The 19150-nt window shown below is 44.7% G+C and overlaps 4 protein-coding genes and 1 long non-coding RNA gene across 10 annotated transcripts; 3 read left to right on the forward strand and 2 right to left on the reverse strand.

The window, feature by feature from the left end:
• Nucleotides 1-29: 29 nt before the first annotated feature.
• On the reverse strand, nucleotides 30-3137 carry LOC139774790 (deoxyribonuclease TATDN1). 2 transcript variants are annotated; one of them, XM_071710271.1, is made up of 5 exons: nucleotides 2838-3137; nucleotides 2271-2454; nucleotides 931-1320; nucleotides 645-848; nucleotides 30-513 (listed from the first exon to the last, which is right to left on the reverse strand). In XM_071710271.1, exons 1-5 carry the CDS (start codon nucleotides 2875-2877, stop codon nucleotides 408-410), a joined length of 924 nt encoding a protein of 307 aa, XP_071566372.1. In that variant the 5' UTR covers nucleotides 2878-3137; the 3' UTR covers nucleotides 30-407. The 2 variants fall into 2 exon arrangements, with proteins under 2 accessions (XP_071566372.1, XP_071566370.1); XM_071710269.1 differs by having other exon boundaries at nucleotides 931-1324; nucleotides 2275-2454; nucleotides 2838-3132.
• Nucleotides 2341-3322, forward strand: LOC139774791 (uncharacterized). Its single transcript, XR_011718672.1, has 2 exons — nucleotides 2341-2478; nucleotides 2562-3322. It is a non-coding gene; the product is annotated as an uncharacterized lncRNA (long non-coding RNA).
• Nucleotides 3323-3578: 256 nt separating this feature from the next.
• Nucleotides 3579-5917, reverse strand: LOC139774788 (ribophorin I). The gene has a single exon (XM_071710265.1). The coding sequence runs from the start codon at nucleotides 5714-5716 to the stop codon at nucleotides 3893-3895; it is 1824 nt and encodes a 607-aa protein (XP_071566366.1). The 5' UTR covers nucleotides 5717-5917; the 3' UTR covers nucleotides 3579-3892.
• A 207-nt stretch (nucleotides 5918-6124) lies between these two features.
• Nucleotides 6125-9714, forward strand: LOC139774789 (mitochondrial chaperone BCS1-like). 3 transcript variants are annotated; one of them, XM_071710267.1, is made up of 8 exons: nucleotides 6126-6334; nucleotides 6537-6685; nucleotides 6775-6951; nucleotides 7060-7205; nucleotides 7280-7480; nucleotides 7779-8009; nucleotides 8101-8286; nucleotides 8353-9714. In XM_071710267.1, the coding sequence occupies exons 3-8, from the start codon at nucleotides 6785-6787 to the stop codon at nucleotides 8586-8588; spliced, it is 1167 nt and encodes a 388-aa protein (XP_071566368.1). In that variant the 5' UTR covers nucleotides 6126-6334; nucleotides 6537-6685; nucleotides 6775-6784; the 3' UTR covers nucleotides 8589-9714. The 3 variants fall into 3 exon arrangements, with proteins under 3 accessions (XP_071566369.1, XP_071566368.1, XP_071566367.1); XM_071710268.1 differs by lacking the exon at nucleotides 6537-6685 and having other exon boundaries at nucleotides 6125-6334; XM_071710266.1 differs by having other exon boundaries at nucleotides 6126-6685.
• A 2756-nt stretch (nucleotides 9715-12470) lies between these two features.
• On the forward strand, nucleotides 12471-18874 carry Cnbp (CCHC-type zinc finger nucleic acid binding protein). 3 transcript variants are annotated; one of them, XM_071710262.1, is made up of 3 exons: nucleotides 12471-12629; nucleotides 14593-14846; nucleotides 14968-18763. In XM_071710262.1, exons 2-3 carry the CDS (start codon nucleotides 14604-14606, stop codon nucleotides 15190-15192), a joined length of 468 nt encoding a protein of 155 aa, XP_071566363.1. In that variant the 5' UTR covers nucleotides 12471-12629; nucleotides 14593-14603; the 3' UTR covers nucleotides 15193-18763. The 3 variants fall into 3 exon arrangements, with proteins under 3 accessions (XP_071566363.1, XP_071566361.1, XP_071566364.1); XM_071710260.1 differs by lacking the exon at nucleotides 12471-12629 and adding an exon at nucleotides 13316-13458 and having other exon boundaries at nucleotides 14968-18874; XM_071710263.1 differs by lacking the exon at nucleotides 12471-12629 and adding an exon at nucleotides 14357-14522 and having other exon boundaries at nucleotides 14968-18874.
• Nucleotides 18875-19150: the final 276 nt, after the last annotated feature.

Below are 19150 nucleotides of genomic sequence, written 5' to 3' on the forward strand. Positions count from 1 at the left end.
ACAGAAATAAATCACAGCGGCAACGGTGATATTTTTAGGAATAGCAGAATAGTATTAATAAATATCGCAATATAATAATAATAATGAAATGATAGCGATGAAATGCGATAGATGAATATGAGATATGATAATAATATAATTTTAACAAGAATATATTAAAGTTTTACATGGGAAGAGAGATCTGTGGACAGTGACGGTTAGCCACTTCCATAAAGCCACGTATGTAAAAATGAGTGTCTTCATTTCCTCCCTTCAATAGTTTCAGCAGCGTGCCCTGTTTCTTTCTTATTTCCTCACTCCGCTTTGCGCACGTTCACAGCTTTTATCCCTGATTACTTCCGCGAGCGCGTGTCCCGTCAGCGCATTTCAAGTCCGCTTATGTTTTCGCGGCGCCGAGTACTCGCACACTATAATTCGTACGGGAAGAAAAGCTTCATCGTATTCTTGTAGATTTGATTGCACAGGTACTCCTCCTCCTCGTCTCTAATCCGCGCTAGGACTTCCAATATTTGACTGCAAGTAATTAAGATCGTATCGTGTACATACACCACAGTTTAAAGATCTTGTGGAAGTTAACGCTGTCATGTTATAATATGTATCGTATATAATTCTTTTGCGACTTGCGGGAAGAGAAGGGTACTCACACTATCGTACAGGGTTCGTTCCGTCCTTTAACCATCTGGTCCGCCTGCCACTTTTCTTTCTTCACGGACGGGAAGTGCGTGATAACGTCGTTCGCGGATGCGTGCGTCGACCTGATCTCGCACCACGGACAATCGGTCTCTATCATAAGCCTGTCCGACGGAATGGTAGTGATCGCGAAAAGGTTCTCCTCCGTCTTCAACGAGCTGAAACGAGACGGGATTATCGAAGCGCTCTCCTTTCTTCTTTCAGCTCTTAACGAGAATCATCAGCAACTGTCGATCTTACCATCCATTGACGCCAATGTACAAGCCTAATTGTAGGATGGAATTCGCGTCCTCCGGGTTGCCGTCGAAGGAGTGTACAACGCCCGGCGTCAATTCGTTTTTGTGCTTCCTCAGAATTCGCACAAAGTCGTCGCTGGCGTTGCGGCAGTGCAGGAACATGGGTAGCTTCAGCGTGGAGCACAACGACAATTGCAGCTCGAAGTACTTCTTCTGAGCCTCCTTGGGGCAGAAATTCAGCCTGTCGTAATCCAGGCCCATCTCGCCGATAGCGACGACTTTATCTTTGTTGTTCAGCGCCAGGTCCGACAACGACTTGAGGTACTCCTCCGGATTGCCATACTCGTCGAATTCATTGCAACGGGTCGGATGGCAGCCGACCGTCGAATACAGTCTGTCTGCAATTTATTGATTGACGGCGATCAGTCACTCGTGCAAAACTAATTTAAATTAACTCAGGAATATTCATTTCTACCAATGTAGATTAACTTTAATCTCGATTGAACTTATCTTCTATCTTTTTCTAATTTATAGAACTAGAAAAAGATGAAAAGTAAGGTAAATGTACTAAACTAATGACGGGACATTTAAAACCTATGTCTGGACACCTTTACCATTTTAGTTTTTAAATAAGCATAACGCGAATTAAAATTAAAGATAAAAATATAATACAAGAAAAATATTTTTATCTTTGATTCTTTGATTTTAATTTGCGTTATAACTTATTTAAGGATGTTCTATAGGTACCGTCTCAACCAAAAGTGTGCAGGAAATATTAAAAACTCTGATATTAATTCTCCACGGATCCAAAGACAAAAAAATGTATATAAATAGTTACGGAACATCTAATAGAATGTAAAAGACGTAGATTTAGTGACTGTAAATAACTGTTACTATTTTTTTCAAAAAAAAATTGTAAATCGTTTCAAATTTTGTTGCTATATATTTTTTTGTTGATGATCTGCTTGTGTGTAAAATATTATTATATTGATTACATTTTTTAATGTTTACACTTTTCTCTGTAAGACCCTTTGTAAAACGGATATTCAAGAATTGATAACTTTTTATCTAAATTGTGAATCGATATTTGAAATTTGGCCCCGAACTTTGAAAGAGAATACACAATATGAATAAGGACTAAAATGATAAAAATGTCCAGACATAGGTAGGTATCCAGGCATTGGTACACTTACCTTAAGTTAAACCGAGATAAAAATAATTTTATATTAGTAGAAATAGATATAAGACGGGAATTGAAAACTAAGATCAGATCTACGACTGAAGCGTTAATTTGAGAACGAAGAAAGATTTATATTAATGCAATCTCTCACGTTTTAAGGATACTTGCCATCGGTTCTCGCTATCTCGAGAGCCTTCTTGCTATCCTCCACGCTGCCAGCCGTGATGATGATTTTCGAGAGATTGTTCTTCCAACTTCGCTCTAAAACTTTATCCAAATCCGGCTGATGCTTCTGGGACCCGTGGTAGATCCCTTGGTACATGGAATCCGTTAAATTGGCTCCGATGTCTACAACAATTGGAGCACAATGAAGTAACGCTAACTTACTCTCCATTTAATAGGAAACCGCTCAAGGCAAATGTGCAATGTGCAAGGCGTTCTGTATATGTTTACAGATACTTCAACGTGCCAGCAAAGTATTATTACTGATGCACAAAAAACTGATGCGGACGACGCTAAAATATCCAACGCGTCTCGCGAGGCATTCGAGGACTCCCACGAGAACTCGGCATCCTTCAGAAAGGGCGAGGATCGGAAAATCCACCGAGATCGACGGAAGGGATCTCGTCGAGTTAAAAAGGGACCTTTAAAAAGTCTCGCGTCGCTATAACCTCCCATCGCGAGACGGAAATCGCGTAAGTCGTCCGAACGCGAGGAACGACCGCGTTTACCTATGAATTTCCGCAAATTGGACATTCTAGCTGCGAGCATGAAACGTTTCCTAGGCGGAGGTGGCCGTTCGTGCGGGTGTTCGGCCGAGGGTAGACGGAGAGGTTAGCAGGTGTCCGCGCCGTTTCCACCGGCTCGGCTGGAACGACACCAAACGACACATGGGAGACCGATGGAGGACTGACGTTGCGCTCTCATGCGCAGTAGGGATCGTCCCGACGCTATTCTCGTCGCGCGTCAATTCGCCCGCCATCGATCAGCCCGTGTAGCAACCGCTAGCGTAACTCCTCATTTTAGATATATATGTTAGGAAAGAAAAATACGGACGATTAGAACGATTAGGAGGGGGTCTGGGGTCTAGGTCTTGCAGCTGCATAACATGCACTTGTGTTCTCTTCTGCATCATTCTTTTTTCCACAATAGAATATTGTAACTAATATATAATTGTAACATATGTAATATAATATATAATTATACTTGTAATATATATTGTAATAATAAGTAATTATACTTGTAATATATTCAGCTGTAACTTGAAACGTATCCAGCAATCACAATCAAAAAGAATTTTTAGCTGCAACTTGTAACATATCTAGCAATCACAATTTATACATAATTATATAATTATCTGTAAATGATCCGAGTTCTTTTTCCAAGCTTCGCAAGTTCAACTGGCTGCACTTGATTCCACGCAAGCATTTTTTAAATAAGAAACATTGATAGAGATATATAACAGCATCGGATTATCTTTTACAAGTTTTTTTATTGATACGTTTGTTGAAGATAACAGAAAGAATACAACGAAAACGTTTCGTTTCATGTGTTTCCTTTTCTATATATATATATATATTTTATTATAAATCTTAATTTATAAATCTTAAATCTAGATAAGTTTTCTCGTGACTCGATGCGCTTGTGAATGTATGGAATCCTTCCGTCGTACTCGCGAATGGAATATTAACAGATGCGAGGTTCGGCGTTACTGTATCGCAAATCGCAAACACCGCTCGTTGCTCTCGAAAGTCCTTGGGTTTATTTTACGCGGGGACACGGACGATTACCGGAGCGACTTTACGATCGTGTTGATCTTCTCGATGCAGTCCTCCTTCTTCCTGGAGATGGCCATCTCCATGTCGATGAACTGCTGCCGATTGATCTTGCCCGGGATCAGCTTCTCCAGATACAGGGCCTGCAGCTGGCCGTAGATCTCCTTCAGATAACGATCGCACTTCTGCAGCTCCTGGATGCGATCGTACACGTCGCTAGACTCGCCCTTGATCTTCTGCGCGATCTCGTTGAGCGCGTTGTTCGCCGCCTTGTAATCCTGATTGATGCCCTTGATCGCGGACAGGAACCCGTTCGTGTCCTTGGACACCTTCAGATACGCCAGCTGCTCCTCGAGATTGTAGTAGGTCGCGATACGGCGATCCTGCGCGGCGAGGACCTTCTCGCACTGCCCGGCGATCCTCAGCTTGCTCTCCGACGCCTCGTCCTTGTCGATGGAGAAGTCGCATCTCACGTAAACTATGACCGCGAGGAACATGAGCCACAGCGCCAGCACGATCATCAGCGGTTCCTGCAGCATCAGCAGGCGCGGGAACGTGTACTTGAGCCTGAAATTCTGAATATGATTCTCCACCAGATTGTTCTTGGTCACGGATATCACCGGACGTCCGGTGACGTCCAGGTACGTGTGGTGCAGGGAGTCCGGCAGCCGGGTCACGGGATACGGCAGCTCCAGCTTGATGTTCCGCGCGCCCTCCGGCAGAATGATCTTCAGGACCAGCTCGTCCACGACCATGTCGTCGAAGACGTGATCCAGCAGTCTCATCTCCAGCGCGAACTCGTCCCCGGAGTGGAAGAGGTACTCGTAACTGGGTACATTGTACCCGATCGTGTAACGGGTCTTCCAGCCGCCGAACAACGGGAATCTCGGCCGTAGATTCAGCTCCACCGAGTCCTTCTTGACGCGGGTGTGCGACGTGGAGATGTTACCGATCTCGTCACGGTAATAAATGTCGGAGGCGGCCGCCGGGAGGACGGTGTCGAAGCTCTGGATGCTGGCCTGCCCGGATTTTGACTCCCGGGCGTACTCGTAACGCGAGAAGGACCCCTTCAGCAACGCTCCGGTGTGCAGGAGATCGATATGCTCCTCGATGGCTATGTTACCCCAGTGAGAGAGCTCGACGACCCTCTCGAGCCGCGTCACCGTGAGGAACTTGTTGTTGTTCTCAAAGTGCACCGTCATCTCCTCGTGGGCGAACGGCGGCTGCGCCTCGTACGGACCGTAGGCCAGCATCGAGCCGGTCTGGGAGACCGGCTTGATCTTGGTGTAGCTCTCAATGTTGCGCGTGGGCAACGCCACGTAGGTGGTCTGCTTGGCGACTGCGTAGGGCAGGCAGGCGTACACGTTTCCCGTGTACCGGACGAGCTGCTTCTCCTGCTGGGTGATCTGCTTGGGATGCGGCGCCAGCTCGTGCGCGAACACCGTCTCGAGCTCGACGGTGAGGGTGCGCCGGGCCGCCAGATGGTTGCCGAGATCGACGGAGTAGAAGACCCGGTCGCGGTGCGCCGCGACCTTGGTCTCCTTCACCTTCAGCTCCAGCTTACCAGGCTCCACCCGCGCCGCCACGTAGCTGATCGACCGGCCCTGGGCGTCGTCCAGGCAGAAGAGGAAGCTCGGGACACTACGGTCCCGGCCGCTGTTGTCCAGCACCACCCGGGTGCTGATCTTCGTCAGCTGGGACTGCAGGTCGATGTGCCGCTCGACGTTCCGCACCACCAGGTCTGGGTCCACGAGGTCGGCCGCGGTGCAGCCACTCCGCACGCCCAGGTAGAGCGCGAGGGCGCAGATCAGCGCGCCCGCGTGCACGCGAAACATCGTCGACGAGGATCTGAAACTGACTGGACCACCGACCACCGATAGCGGCGGTAATCAGCGTGATCGAAATCGAAGGTCCGTCCCCACTGGGATGAAATAATACCGTGATAAATGTTTCGTTATGTTGTGCACTTGCCGGTACGCGGCGACACGGTTAGCACATAACAAAATACGTGGCGTTCGTCTATGGCGCCGGCGAGATGCGCGCGCCGCGCATGTCAATGTATACCGCTGGGGGCGTTCAGAAAGTCACCCAACTTACCAAACTCACCCAAACCCCCGTTCAGAAAGTCTCGGACGAGCCTCGGGTGGCTTAGCAGAAGCCTTGCGATTGGACAGTCGAAGACACGTAGTATAAGGTGGGGAAAAGTAGGCGGACGCCAAATTGACGAAAGAGCCCGACATTACACGAAAAGTGACGAAACTCTTAAAATGCTTCAATTTTGGGGGTTTTTTCATTCAATTTTTTTTCACGCGAGTGTTACTTCTGTAGTAACTTACGATAATTTACTCGTTTACGCGGAGTTACTACAAAATCTCGTTTACGCGAAGGAATTATCGTAAGTTACTACATACAAAAGTAACGCTCGCGCATGCAAAAGTGCGCGAATTTGAAACGTATGTGTATTTATAATGCATATATACTTCAAGTCACTTTATACCTGTTTACATAATTCTACAACGATCACTATAATTGGAGGACTCAATAATAACAATGAATAAGTTTCCAACAGAGAGAGAGAGAGAGATTGTTAATTACTATTAATTCATCTATAATATATAACAAGTTTTTATGTTATTGGTTTTGCAAATTGTGCAGCATCATATTGCATCATGACATTTTTGAAATACGTACAAACTCTGCCCGATAATCCTTATTTCGGCGCTGGCTTTGGTCTACTTGGACTTGGAGCCGGAGCTGCCTTAATTGTTGAGGAAAGGCGCTCCGTTTGGAGCTGTGTTATTCAGGTATGACGCCAAACGCATCATACCACTTCTTTATATATATAACAAACTTTACTCTCGTTTCTTTAATTTAACATGTTGTTTTTTATTAGACGACATTATATGACGCCGTGCCGCGACAAGAGTTCTCCTCCATATCCATGGCAGTGGCTCCAGCAATTGATTACGGACGAAGTCGCAAAAAAGAGACAGCATCTTACCCCCTTTGGGTTCGGCCACGTAAAGACCAAATACGACTTTATTCCTAGTATAGAAGCTCACTTTATCAGGTCAGGATATCGCCGGATTTTTCAAACGCTTATACAATTTATTTTATTGAGCTAAAACTAAGGTTAATCCAGTTCGACTTTCCCTAATATCTCTCCTAATTTCAACAGGTATAAGGGGAACTGGATAAAAGTAGAAGGACCTAGGGAGCAACAGACTTTAGACCTATACAAGGGCGTAGAGTGGGAGACCGAAGAGATGGTGGTGGACGGCAAACTCCGAACCATATACGTCGATAACGATAATCCTCAAGAAGGTTGAGTTCTTACAAATATTTACAGACACGTTACTTAACAATTGGAAATCAGAGGCAATTCTTAATTCGTATAGCCGGACAAATAATTTTGGAGAAACATGAGGAAAAGATATACTATCCCATGGGGAGCGAATGGCGGCAATTTGGGCAGGCTAGGAAGAGGAGACCACTGGAATCGGTGGTGCTGGACAACGGTATCTCTGAGAGGATAGTAAACTATTGTCGGGAATTCATCAATAATCCGTTGGCGTCGTGGTTGATGTACAACGAAGAAGGTATCGAGCCGATTTAATGTCCATTTCTATCGATGCAGATTAACTTTAATCTCGGTTTAGCTTACTCTTTATCTTTTTCTAATTCTTAGAACTAGAAAGGGATAAAAAGTAAGCTAAACCGAAATTAAAGTTAATCTACATTGGTGGAACATGAAATGGGGGTTGGGGGACATAAGGGGGACATAAGATTCTCATTTTCTGCCCTGATACAAATCGCTGATGTTACTTGCTAGTGGAATGAGAAACCGATGCTGCACGTATGTATTTTTCGGAGAGTCAGAATCTACAATCTTTTTAGGGATACCGTACCGAGGCTACTTGTTATACGGTCCTCCAGGATGCGGCAAGTCCTCGTACATTACCGCGTTGGCCGGGGAATTGGAATGCGATATTTGCGTTTTGAATTTATCCGAGAGAGGCATGACGGACGACAGACTGGATCACCTGTTAAGAGTAGCACCGATAGATGCTATCATCCTGCTTGAAGATATCGACGCTGCTTTTACTAGCGGAGAAGATTCTAAAGAAGGTAAATATCCCTGAGGCATAAAACGCGATATGAGATAGTAGAACGATAAATGAATTATTTTGTCAATTATTCTGATATACCTTGCTTTCAGTCAAAGCAGCGTACGATCTCGATGACGATCTCGATGATGAGAGAGTGACGTTTAGCGGTTTATTGAGATGCCTGGATCACGTGGCTTCGGAAGAAGATAAAATATTATTTATGACGACGAATTATTTAGGTAGATTAGACCCTGCGCTGGTTAGTCCCGGCAGAGTCGATGTAATAGAATACATTGGTACGTATGGAAAAAAATAAGAAAAGTAATTGAAGAACCTAAATAATTATTTTGCTATTCTCTCAGGATGGTGCAGCGCAAGTCAGGTCGAACAAATGTTTCTAAGATTTTACAAGGAATCGTCGTCAAAGAAGGATCTTGGTAAACTTGCAAAGGTATTTGCGGACAGCGTTATGTCCTTCGAGAAGAACGTCAGTCCGGCGCAGATTCAGGAGTACTTTAGGTTTTACAGGAGTGATCCTGACGCGGCCGTAAAGAATGTCACGCTGGAGGATATCATCTGTGGGCTAAATGATGAATAGTGAAATTGTAGTTGTAAGTTTGAAAGTAGAGCTATATGTGGTCATGTCGACCGGTGTCCTCTTTCTATAATATAAAGATACATTATTATTATTTTTAAATAAGAGACAAACCTGCAACATGGAGAAAATGAGTCTAGTAATCATTTTTATTTTCCCTTATAAAACAAATACAAAACGAGGCGGAGATCTCAATGTCACGTATTGCAAAATACAACGAGCAAAATACAATCTGAGCTCAGAAAACTTCCAACAGTTGCAAAATAAACGTTCTGCTGTACGTGGCCATTGTTTATTGCATGATCTATATTCTTATAAGCTCCATGTAAATTAGAAGATTATTTTTGTATCTCTTAATAAAAAAAATCAAACATTGCGTATAGCCGTAAGTATAGCATTATTATACATATAAACTTGTAAGAAGAAACGTTTTCTAACTATTAAAATATTTTTACATCGTTCAATATTTTGTACATTGCTTTAATTTCTTTGGATTAAGTATCTAAAAGTAACTTTCGAAACTCTTAAGCCGGTTCTACAATACGTCGCACACGATGACAACTGCTAGTTAAAAAGTGTTAATTCTGATTGCCGATTACTAATTTACTGTCGCCAAAAAAGTTAAAAGTTCGCCAACTTTTTTGGCCGCAATTGACAAGCGCGACGCGACGTGGAAATAACAAAAGTGTTATTTGGAAAGTCAAATAACAGTTGCTATTGTAGAACTGGCTTTACAACTAATGGATATAACTCCGAAATTATATCGTCGATCTTTTAATTCCTTAAAAATTTATGTAGAAATATTTTAGATGCTTTCTCAGAATCGCAATTCTTGGAATTTTGGAAAATTATCGGCATTTTCTTCGTCGATTATTTCTCTTGATACTTTGTTGATTTACAAGACTTTTATAATTTTTATGATTTAAAATCCCGAATTCTGCGATTCTTGGATTTTAGATAGCGCGTAATTTCTCAACAGCAACTTTTGTTTTCCTGATACTTTGTCCATGTTAAAGATTGTTAATTTTAGCGATAATTTGTAAAAATTGAAACTAGAACTTGTAACAATTTTACTTGATGTAAAGAAATAAGAAAAATAAAATTTTTATTAAAGTTTTTATAAAAGCTATGAAGTATTACTTATTCTATCCTTCTCTTTTTCCTTTTTCTTCCAAAAAATCTTTTAATATTATATTAAAAAATCTTTGTTAATAAAATTTTTAAAAGTTGACAAAATTTTGGAATTTGACAAAATTCTCTATGTTGATAAACTCAAGAACTGAAAAAATTCTTTATATGTTGATAAATTCAAGAATTGAAATGTTGATAAATTTAAAAATTAAAATGTTGATAAATTCAAGAATTAAAAAGTTGATAAATTTAAAAATTAATATGTTGATAAACTCAAGAACTGAAAAAATTCTTTATATGTTGATAAATTCAAGAATTGAAATGTTGATAAATTTAAAAATTAAAATGTTGATAAATTCAAGAATTAAAAAGTTGATAAATTTAAAAATTAATATGTTGATAAATTCAAGAATTGAAAAATTCTTTATGTTGATAAATTCAAGAATTGAAATGTTGATAAATTTGAAAATTATATTGATAAATTCAAGAACTGAAAAAATTCTTTATGTTGATAAATTCAAGAATAAAAATGTTGATAAATTTAAGAATTGAAAATTCTTTATGTTGATAAATTCAAGAATTAAAATGTTGATAAATTCAAGAATTGAAAAATTCTTTATGTTGATAAACTCAAGAATTAAAATGTTGATAAATTCAAAAATTAAAATGTTGCTAAATTTAAGAATTAAAAAATTCTTTATGTTGATAAACTCAAGAATTGAGAAAATTCTTTATGTGAATAAATTTTTGACAATTAAAATGTAGATAAATTAAAAAATTAAAATGTTGATAAATTCAAGAATTGAGAAAATGCTTTGTTGATAAACTAAAAAATTAAGAAATTCTTTATGTTGATAAAACTCTTAGAAATTTCTTGGAATTTTAGATAGTGCTAAGTCTTCGATGATTATGTTCTCCTGATACTTCGTAGATTTTTCGAGAAATTTGATTTTCGCAATTTAAAATCCCGAATTTTTCGAATCGCAATTTATGAGAATTTAATCATTTTTATAATTTTAGATAGTGCAAACTTATTAATTATTATGTTTTTTTTATACTTAACTGATTTTTATAAATGCAGATTTTTTTACGTTAATATGTTGGAATTTAAAACTAAAAATTGCGATTCTTAGAATTTTTATTCATTTAGTAAATGGAGATAGGTATGTGAAAAGATATGCTTTTTTAAAAGACAAGCGTGTTTCGTATGATAAATAAAGTTTTTATTATATTTAAAAAAAATACAATATTTTAATACATATATAAAGTTTTATATCATATGTATATACGCATACATTAAAAAATTCTAAGGTCTATATTCATAGTCGGTTCAAGATACTAATACGGCTCTGTGATTGGTTTATAATACCTTAAGTCCCAGTCTACAATAGGTGTTTTAAGCCCTAAACCCTAAGAAATTAACCACTCACAGTCAATTATTCTCCTCAAATTCAACTGTGATTGAACAATTTCTTAAGGCTTAAGGCTTAAAACACCTATTGTAGACGGGCACTAAGGCCGGTATTCATAGTGTCTGAGCAGAATAGCTGACTTATAATTTCAAGACAGTGTTTTATGCTTTAAATCTTTGTTTTTAGCAACGCACAATACTGTCTTGTGTCTCAAGTCTTAAACGAGTGTACAAAGTGCCAACATTGTAAGACTTAAGACACAAGACAGTATTGTGCGTTGCTAAAAACAAAGATTTAAAGCATAAAACACTGTCTTAAAATTATAAGTCAGCTATTCTGCTCAGGCCCATATGCTGCGTTCCCACTATACGCGTCGCGCGTCGCGTCACGACGCCGCGTCATGAGTTATCCAATCAAAACGTTTCATTTTATGACGTCATTTCCGACGCGAGATCTTGCCATAAAATGAAACGTTTTGATTGGATAATTCATGACGCGGCGTCGTGACGCGACGCGCGACGCGTATAGTGGGAACGCAGCAATAGTCTTCAAGATCGTCTTAAGTAATGTCTTAAGACGCTAATACGGCTCTGTGATTGGTTTATGACATCTTAAGATTGAACTTAAGACGGTCTTAAATAACTATGAATACCGGCCTACGATTGTATTTAAGATGATCATAAATATAAGATCCGATTATGAATACCGATCTAAAGCCTTATGTACACGATACTAGAAATCGGTCCGAGTTTCCGTTTAAAGCCTTGTGTACACGATACTAAAAATCGGTCCGAGTTTCGGTTTAAGCCAATCAACTTGCAGCTCTTACAGAAAAGCAGCAGTTTCATTGGCTTAAACCGAAACTCGGACTGATTTCTAGTATCGTGTACACAAGGCTTAAGCCAATGAAACTGCTGCTTTTCTGTAAGAGCTGCAAGTTGATTGGCTTAAACCGAAACTCGGACCGATTTCTAGTATCGTGTACACGTACACAAGGCTTAACAATACATTTTGTAGATTCGCATATCCTATTAAAACATCATATAATTTCTTTTGGTTAAATTCCCGATTTTTGATCAATTTTAGGTCTGTTCTATTTAGCTAAACTTCTTGCACATCAGTTTATCTGTTCTCCTGTTCTTTTCAACTAGCAGTTACCATCGTTTGCGACGTATTGTAGAACCGACTTAAACAGGACAGGCCTCCTATTACAAAGATCTCGTTTAGCGTCGGATAATTCAATTGGACGCTCAACTTTCCCGTAACCTACCCGTAACCAGTTACGTGCATGGCGGAAACGGCCATGTTCGCGGGTTTAGCCGCCAGAGCGACGATTAGCCGCCGGTCTCCCTCTTTTCGTAGTCGATGGTCACCGCGAGCCGTCCGCTCGAGTGTGCGGTCTGAGTTTTCCCACGGAAATCACATTCCTCTCCGTGGATTTGTCGTCATTCTGCACGTCGGAACGGAAGCACTTTCGTCAGCCGTATAATCACCTAAGCAGGTAAGCAGTGCGCCGCCCAACCAACGTATAACCCCGTCGGTCGTGGTCGTGGTCGTGTGCCGCGTGAGACGTGCACGGCACGCGGGCGCACGGTTGCGCCGCCGCTAGAGCCGCGAAAAGCGACTCTTCGTTGCGGCGGGCCCGTGCGCCCGCAAAAATTCGGCACGTGGCTCCGCGATATTCCTGCCGTCGTCTTCGCCGCGCGGGCACGGCTTCCCGGCCCGCGCCGCGAAAACGCAGCTCGCGCTTTTCCGCTGAAAAATTCGTAACGAGTCGCCTTGACGAGAACGGGATCCCTGGTCGGCGGCGACTCCGCCGGAACGCGCCGCGCGGCGCGGCGGGGATAGCGACGGCAGCGTCCCCGTCGCTCCCGCTCCCGCCGCCGCCGCCGTCGTCGTCGTCTTCGTCGTCGATGCATCGATGCATCGACGACGAAGACGACGACGATGGCCGCGGCGGGCGGCATCGCGGTCATCATCGTCGCCATCGGGCGATCTTTCCTCCGTGCCTGGCGCAAAAAAAGCGCAGCGCGCGCGGCGTCGCTCTCGGATGCCATCTTCGCGCCGCGCCGCGCCGTGCGGCGTACATACGTACAATACGTGCCTACGTATATAGCGTATATACGTATATATACGTATGTACGCACGTACGCCGTACGCACGCACACACACCGGCGCGCGCGCGCGAAACGTAGGAAGCGAGAGAGGGAGGGGAGGGGGAGCACGGAAAGAGATAGCGCGCGCGAGCGGACGGAGCGAGCCAGCCACGTTGTACTGCGCGCCGCGAGACCGGAGGTGTATCGTCGAGCGAGAGAGAGAAGGAGAGCACGGTAAAAATCCGCGAAGAGCCATCCGATAATTCCCGTCGTCGTTGGCCGCGACGGCGAACGACGGGACGCGACGTCGCCCCGCGTCGCGTCGTCGCCGCGCGGCCAACGACGCCACCGTCGCCGACCGACCTCGTGCACGCGCTCTCGGCGGCCGCCCGTCTGCCCGCCATTGCCGACGAGGCGCGGACGGGCCACCGCGGGACGTAGCGCACGCGGGAGCACGTGCGCGCGTTTCGTTTCGTTTCGTTTCGTTTCGTCTCTCGCGAAGGAGCGTCGGCGAGGCGCGTGAAAGGTGCCATCTTATTAACGTTCCGCGTTCTCGGCGCGAGGCGACCGTGGCCGCCCGCCCGCCCGCCCGCACGCCGCCGCCGCCGCTTCGATCGCTCCGATCCGGCCGGCGGCGCCATGCGGCGCTCCGGTTCGCTCCGGCCGGCCGCTTCCTGCCCGCTTGTCGCCTGCGCGAACGAGCCTGCGGCGTCAATTCGCCTGCCCGCCCGCGCCTCGTGATCCTCTCCCCGCGGAGACAAAGTGCACGTTCACGCGCTCGGCGTGAACCGTCGCGACCCTGCTTCGCCCGCCGCCGCCGCCGCGCGGCTTCAAGAGACATCTGTGTTCGACGCGCGCGCGCGCGCGCGCGCACGCACGAGCGTGCCGCGCACGGGACGCGCGCGGTCGGAGTCCGTCGGACGCGATAGACTCGCCGATTCCGGACGAACCGGCCGGATTAGGATGCTCCGGTCCCTTGGTTTCTTTCTCGACGGAATAATCGCGTGATCGCGCCCTCCCTGCTCCGAGCGCGCGCGCGCCGCACGCTGACTAGGTAGTTTTCCCCGAACCTGATAAGCGCCAGCTCGAGAGCTCCTCGCGAAGCACCGCGAACGCGAGTTTTCTCGGTTTACTCCGTAAGGTTGTAACGCGATTATGTTGAACACGTTGATGTAACATATGTTGCGACGCTACGTGCAAAATGGACATTTAACGTGCGGGATCGTCGCGTCAACGTTACACGCGTAACATATATGTGTACTTAAAAGATAAGGACATAACGACGAGAGAGAACAAAGGTTCGACGATCTCTCGAGGCAGTAACATGTATGTGTGTGTGTGTATATATATACGTCTTTACAATTGCAGGTCTTAAAAAAATGAGTTCAAGCGCGTGTTACAAATGTAACCGTATGGGCCACTTTGCGCGGGAGTGCCCACAAGGCGGTGGCGGTGGAGGTAGAGGAGATCGCGGACGCGACAGGGACGGCGGCTTCGGACGAGGCCGAGAGAAGTGCTTCAAATGCAACCAATTTGGGCACTTCGCGCGCGAGTGCAAGGAGGATCAGGATCTTTGCTATCGCTGCAACGGTGTCGGTCACATCGCGAAAGACTGTCAGCAGGTCAGTACACTCGCGATCGGGACTCACCCGGGCCGCTCGGCCGTGTCGCGTGCGGATGGCATTTGCGACGGCAGTTTCTCGACAGATTTGTTGTGGACACGTTTGACTGTTTTCTCGACAGGGGCCGGAGCTGAGCTGTTACAATTGCAACAAGACTGGTCACATGGCGCGCAGCTGCCCGGAGGGCGGCAACGATTCCGGCCGCTTCGCGATGCAGAGCTGCTATAACTGCAACAAGACGGGCCACATCGCTCGCAACTGCACCGAGGCCGGTGGCAAGACTTGCTACATTTGCGGCAAGACTGGTCACATAAGCCGCGAATGCGACCAGGACGACAGGAAGTAGGAGATAACCGGAATCCGTGCCGCTCGCTTAACGATAACGATAAGCCGTTTACCGTCATCGCGCGCGCCACTACCGGGAATGGTAGCTAGGTAGGGATGTGCGGACGTATGTCTCGTTGACGTATGTCTCGGTGCGTTTATAAATTCGCACAGGACGCCGTGGCTCCGTCGTCAACGCCGTGGTTGACGCCTGCCGTATCAATATCGCGGCGTCGCCGCCGTAGCCATTTAACGTCGCGCGTCCGTCATAAACGGATTTCTCCATCTCTCCAGGCTCCCATATCCCGGAGGCCAGCCAGCTCCCCCCCCGCCCTCCCTCCCCCCTAAAGCCCTCCTCGCCCTTATTCCTAATCTCCTTCCCCTCTCTGCCCACCGTTGTTCTCTTCGCAAGGATTTTTTTTTTCTTAACGATGTCTTTAAGTTTTTATTGCTGTTACACATCGACACCCATATAACACGTACATTTGCTACTACGTGTGAATGAGAGCAGGGTTCATCCTACGAGTAACACGTCTTACATTACATTACATTACTACAACATTACATTACATCTACACGTATGTGACACACATGCACATATACACATCCATATGACACGCATACATACACAACCTATGTAATAATATTATAAACATTCTATTGACTTAGAGTAGAGACATGAATCCTCTGTCCCTTGACTTTCGAATCGTCTCGTACGCGCATTGTTTTCCGATGCAAGATGTATGGATTCTCGGGAAGCTCCACGCGTAGCCTCGCCGAGATTAGGCGCGCGGCCGGCGGTTTTGCGCGGCATAAATGTACGCGCGAAACTACCTCCACGCGCACATCCTTAACGGCTCTCGCATTTGTATGAATAAAGTAAATTTTACAATACGTGACTGTTTACGATTGACAACCAAGAATAAAAAAAAATGAAAAAAAATAAAGAACAGGCCGCCACGTTAAAAACAACGGCGCGCCCGTTGAGAAATGAAGCATGTCTTTGACACACGGATTCACGAGCGAATCACAAGGCACGGGCTCACGTCGCACTACTTTTCGCATCCACGCATCTTGTATTCTCCGGTCCTCCCTCTCGAACTCTCTAGCCGACACTCATAAATCGACAAGTGAAGGAAAGCAAGAAAGAATAAAAAAAAGCAATTCGGAAGCGGAACGCGGGAAAATGGGACAAAGAAGTATGCGAGAACACATGCCGGCCCTGAATGCATAAAAAAAATAAGGTTTAGTAACGCTAATTTTTAATGTGTAAGGATGTAATGAGGATCTCACCCGAGCCGTTACTGTGCATCACTTTTGCGTTTCTTTCGTTTCCTTTTCTGTTTTCTTTTTTTTCTTTTCATATACCGGACTCGTCTAGTTTTCATTATAAGTACGGACAAAAAGCGAAGTATAGTTGTAGGATTATCAGTGTTTACAGGTTTATATGCAATTATACTCATATCCTCCGACTTCGAAGTAGGGCGAAAGAGAGAGAAGAATAATGTGCATTTTCCTGACATGAAAGGAAAGAATTACGTTGCGATTAATAACCAGTAAGATACGTCCGAAATGGTCGCTACATCAATATATATGTATATATACATATAAACACGGTGGTCTGTACAAGTTGACACATTTTGTACGTACACAATCATAATTGTTAATGACAAGACTATAGATTCATATTGTTCATACTGTCGCCGGGGACTATTGATGGACCTGCGCGACGAAAAGAGGGGAGCCCACAGCAGGAAGTGTACCAACCTTACTATATCCTTACATGTTGCTGAAAAATACTTCGTTACTAGGTATATGTATATATATATGCGCATGTGTGTATACATATATTTATGCATGTGTGCAGGAGCTGTATTTTGTACTGTAAAAAGCTAGCTTATACTCTGGTCGTTGCTGGTGACTAATTCCAATGGTACGATTCTCCTTTTGTATCTTCAACGAGAAAAATTATATTTTTCATGTATAGAGTATAAATCCCGAGGTCAAATACTCTTTTTTTTTTTCTTACTCATAAGTTGTAGGGGACGAAATTTTTCGTAGATGCGATCGGTAGAAGGAAATTGACTGATTCGAGGGGGAAAAAGAAAAGGCTATTATTCCCAGTTGCATACGAAGGGGATACGACCACTTAAAGCTCGACGCGAGTACAAAGCGAGATTTTTTCTTATATAAACGAGGAAAAGAAGAGGATACGGAGCGCGCGCGAGCGCGAGCGCGTACCAAGCACGACGAAATTATGTTAGCGGGAGCCGCGACTCGTCCGACCGCGCGACATTTCAATCAAGTAAAAACGCAACGTGAACAACGCAATTAGGCTATAAGATGCGATTAGAATCCCGACTACATTGTTTGGAGTACCCGGAACACACGCGTTCACGCCAAGTAGCAGCAGCGCGGGCACGCAGTTATCAATTCGGTCATCCGGACGGCGAGTCTTTGTTCAGGCCGGAAAGGCGGATCGCGCGGACTTGGCGTCCCCGAGGGATACGCTTCGGATTTTCGCGACGTCCGCGCGATCCGTACACTTTGCGGACTTCCGGTGTGGTTCTACCAGCAGCGACAATTGTGTATTGACGTTCAGAAGCCAGGCGTGCCTGACTGTCTCGGTGGAAGAAAGGCCCGGGCGACGTCCGCCTTCCCGTCCCCCGGGGCGGCGGCGCACCCCGGGAAGTGTTTTTCTTAATAGTAACCCAGGTGTCCTGCAACAATTTTATACACTTAAACACACTGTTCGGGACTTAAAAAATACCGGATCTCATTGCGTAGTTTCGGTGTGCTAGTGCTCACGACGAGACTTGGAGAGGATCAAACAAATTGTACTTCGCTATATTGGAACCTTCGCGGACCTCTGGCGCTACCAATGCGCGGACACACGTCGGACCAAGTATTCCGGACCACGCGAAGTGTCTGGACGGATGTCCGTAGGTTCGGGGTATTATCCCTCGTGTACTTTGAGTGACCAGTCCCGATTGGACTCGACTTAGGAACTCGGGTTCTTCGACGGACTTGATGCATCCTTCGTTTCGAGGGTATCTTTACCTTTCTACCTCGGGGATATCTTTCACTGATACTAGAGAGAAGCGAAGGATGGATCAAGTCACAGTCAAAGTTGGGAGTCCCGATACCTCGGACACGTCGTCAGATTTTTCTCAAACGTCTCTTTTATACTGTCTGGCTGGGAATGACTTGAGTACACATCACACACGCGAGAGCAACGCAGTCTGGATAGATGCAACCGATTCCCTCCGCGACACGGTCTCCGCGGTTTTGTTGGCAGCGCCAGAGGTCCAGACGAGCATACGAATAATTATTATAAAGAATATTTAAAAAAAAAAACGAGTGCGATTAGGGCACCTGCGCTTTTGTCTCTGCTACAAGACTTACGTACGAATATTGTAAAGAATACGACTGTTACAGTATATGAATCTAATTCGACCGGCATGCGCACGCCGGGTCCACGGCTCGACTTATATATTAAACTAATCTATTAATACTTAAAAATGAAGAAGAAGAACCGAGAGAGAGAGAGAGAGATAGAGAGTGAGAGAGAGAAAAAAGAAGAAGAGGATGAAGAGGAAGAAGAGAAAAAAAATAAGCTACAAAGTAATAAAAGGATTATGGAGTATTCGAAGTTATGTTTTTAAACTGAATTTTTGAAATAGAATGTGTACGGAGAGGCAAAAGGAATGGTCTTCTCTTTTCCTTTCGTTTGCCTTCCTGAACCGTATGACGTGTTCCTTCCTCTCTTCAACAGAGATCCTTCTACTTTTAAAGGAATTGATTCTGGGAATCAATTTGTGGTTTCGCGACGTATTGTCAGGTGTAGTCTCGAATATTTGTTCATGGTGAAAACCATATTCTAAAAATTCCTCGTAATACATATCAAGTGACATGACCGGAAACCGATTTAAAGCTGAGCTATCCCTAAGCTATATGCAGCATCTCCTCGCTGGAGGCAT

The sequence above is a fragment of the Temnothorax nylanderi genome, unplaced genomic scaffold (genome assembly GCF_030848795.1).
Source record: "Temnothorax nylanderi isolate EJ_2023f unplaced genomic scaffold, tnyl_v1.0 TNYL_tig0087_pilon, whole genome shotgun sequence".
Lineage (NCBI taxonomy): Eukaryota > Metazoa > Arthropoda > Insecta > Hymenoptera > Formicidae > Temnothorax > Temnothorax nylanderi.

Coding starts and splice junctions, on each gene's coding strand:
- LOC139774790 (XM_071710271.1), bottom strand. CDS start 2,877: ATGCTCGCAGCTAGAATGTCCAATTTGCGGAAATTCATAG. Junction 1,321..2,270: donor ATAGCGAGAACCGATGGCAA/GTATCCTTAAAA, acceptor AATTGCAGACAG/ACTGTATTCGACGGTCGGCT. Junction 514..644: donor AACGAACCCTGTACGATAGT/GTGAGTACCCTT, acceptor AATTACTTGCAG/TCAAATATTGGAAGTCCTAG.
- LOC139774788 (XM_071710265.1), bottom strand. CDS start 5,716: ATGTTTCGCGTGCACGCGGGCGCGCTGATCTGCGCCCTCGCGCTCTAC.
- LOC139774789 (XM_071710268.1), top strand. CDS start 6,785: ATGACGCCGTGCCGCGACAAGAGTTCTCCTCCATATCCATGGCAGTGG. Junction 6,952..7,059: donor ATAGAAGCTCACTTTATCAG/GTCAGGATATCG, acceptor TAATTTCAACAG/GTATAAGGGGAACTGGATAA. Junction 8,287..8,352: donor CGATGTAATAGAATACATTG/GTACGTATGGAA, acceptor CTATTCTCTCAG/GATGGTGCAGCGCAAGTCAG.
- Cnbp (XM_071710262.1), top strand. CDS start 14,604: ATGAGTTCAAGCGCGTGTTACAAATGTAACCGTATGGGCCACTTTGCG. Junction 14,847..14,967: donor TCGCGAAAGACTGTCAGCAG/GTCAGTACACTC, acceptor TTTTCTCGACAG/GGGCCGGAGCTGAGCTGTTA.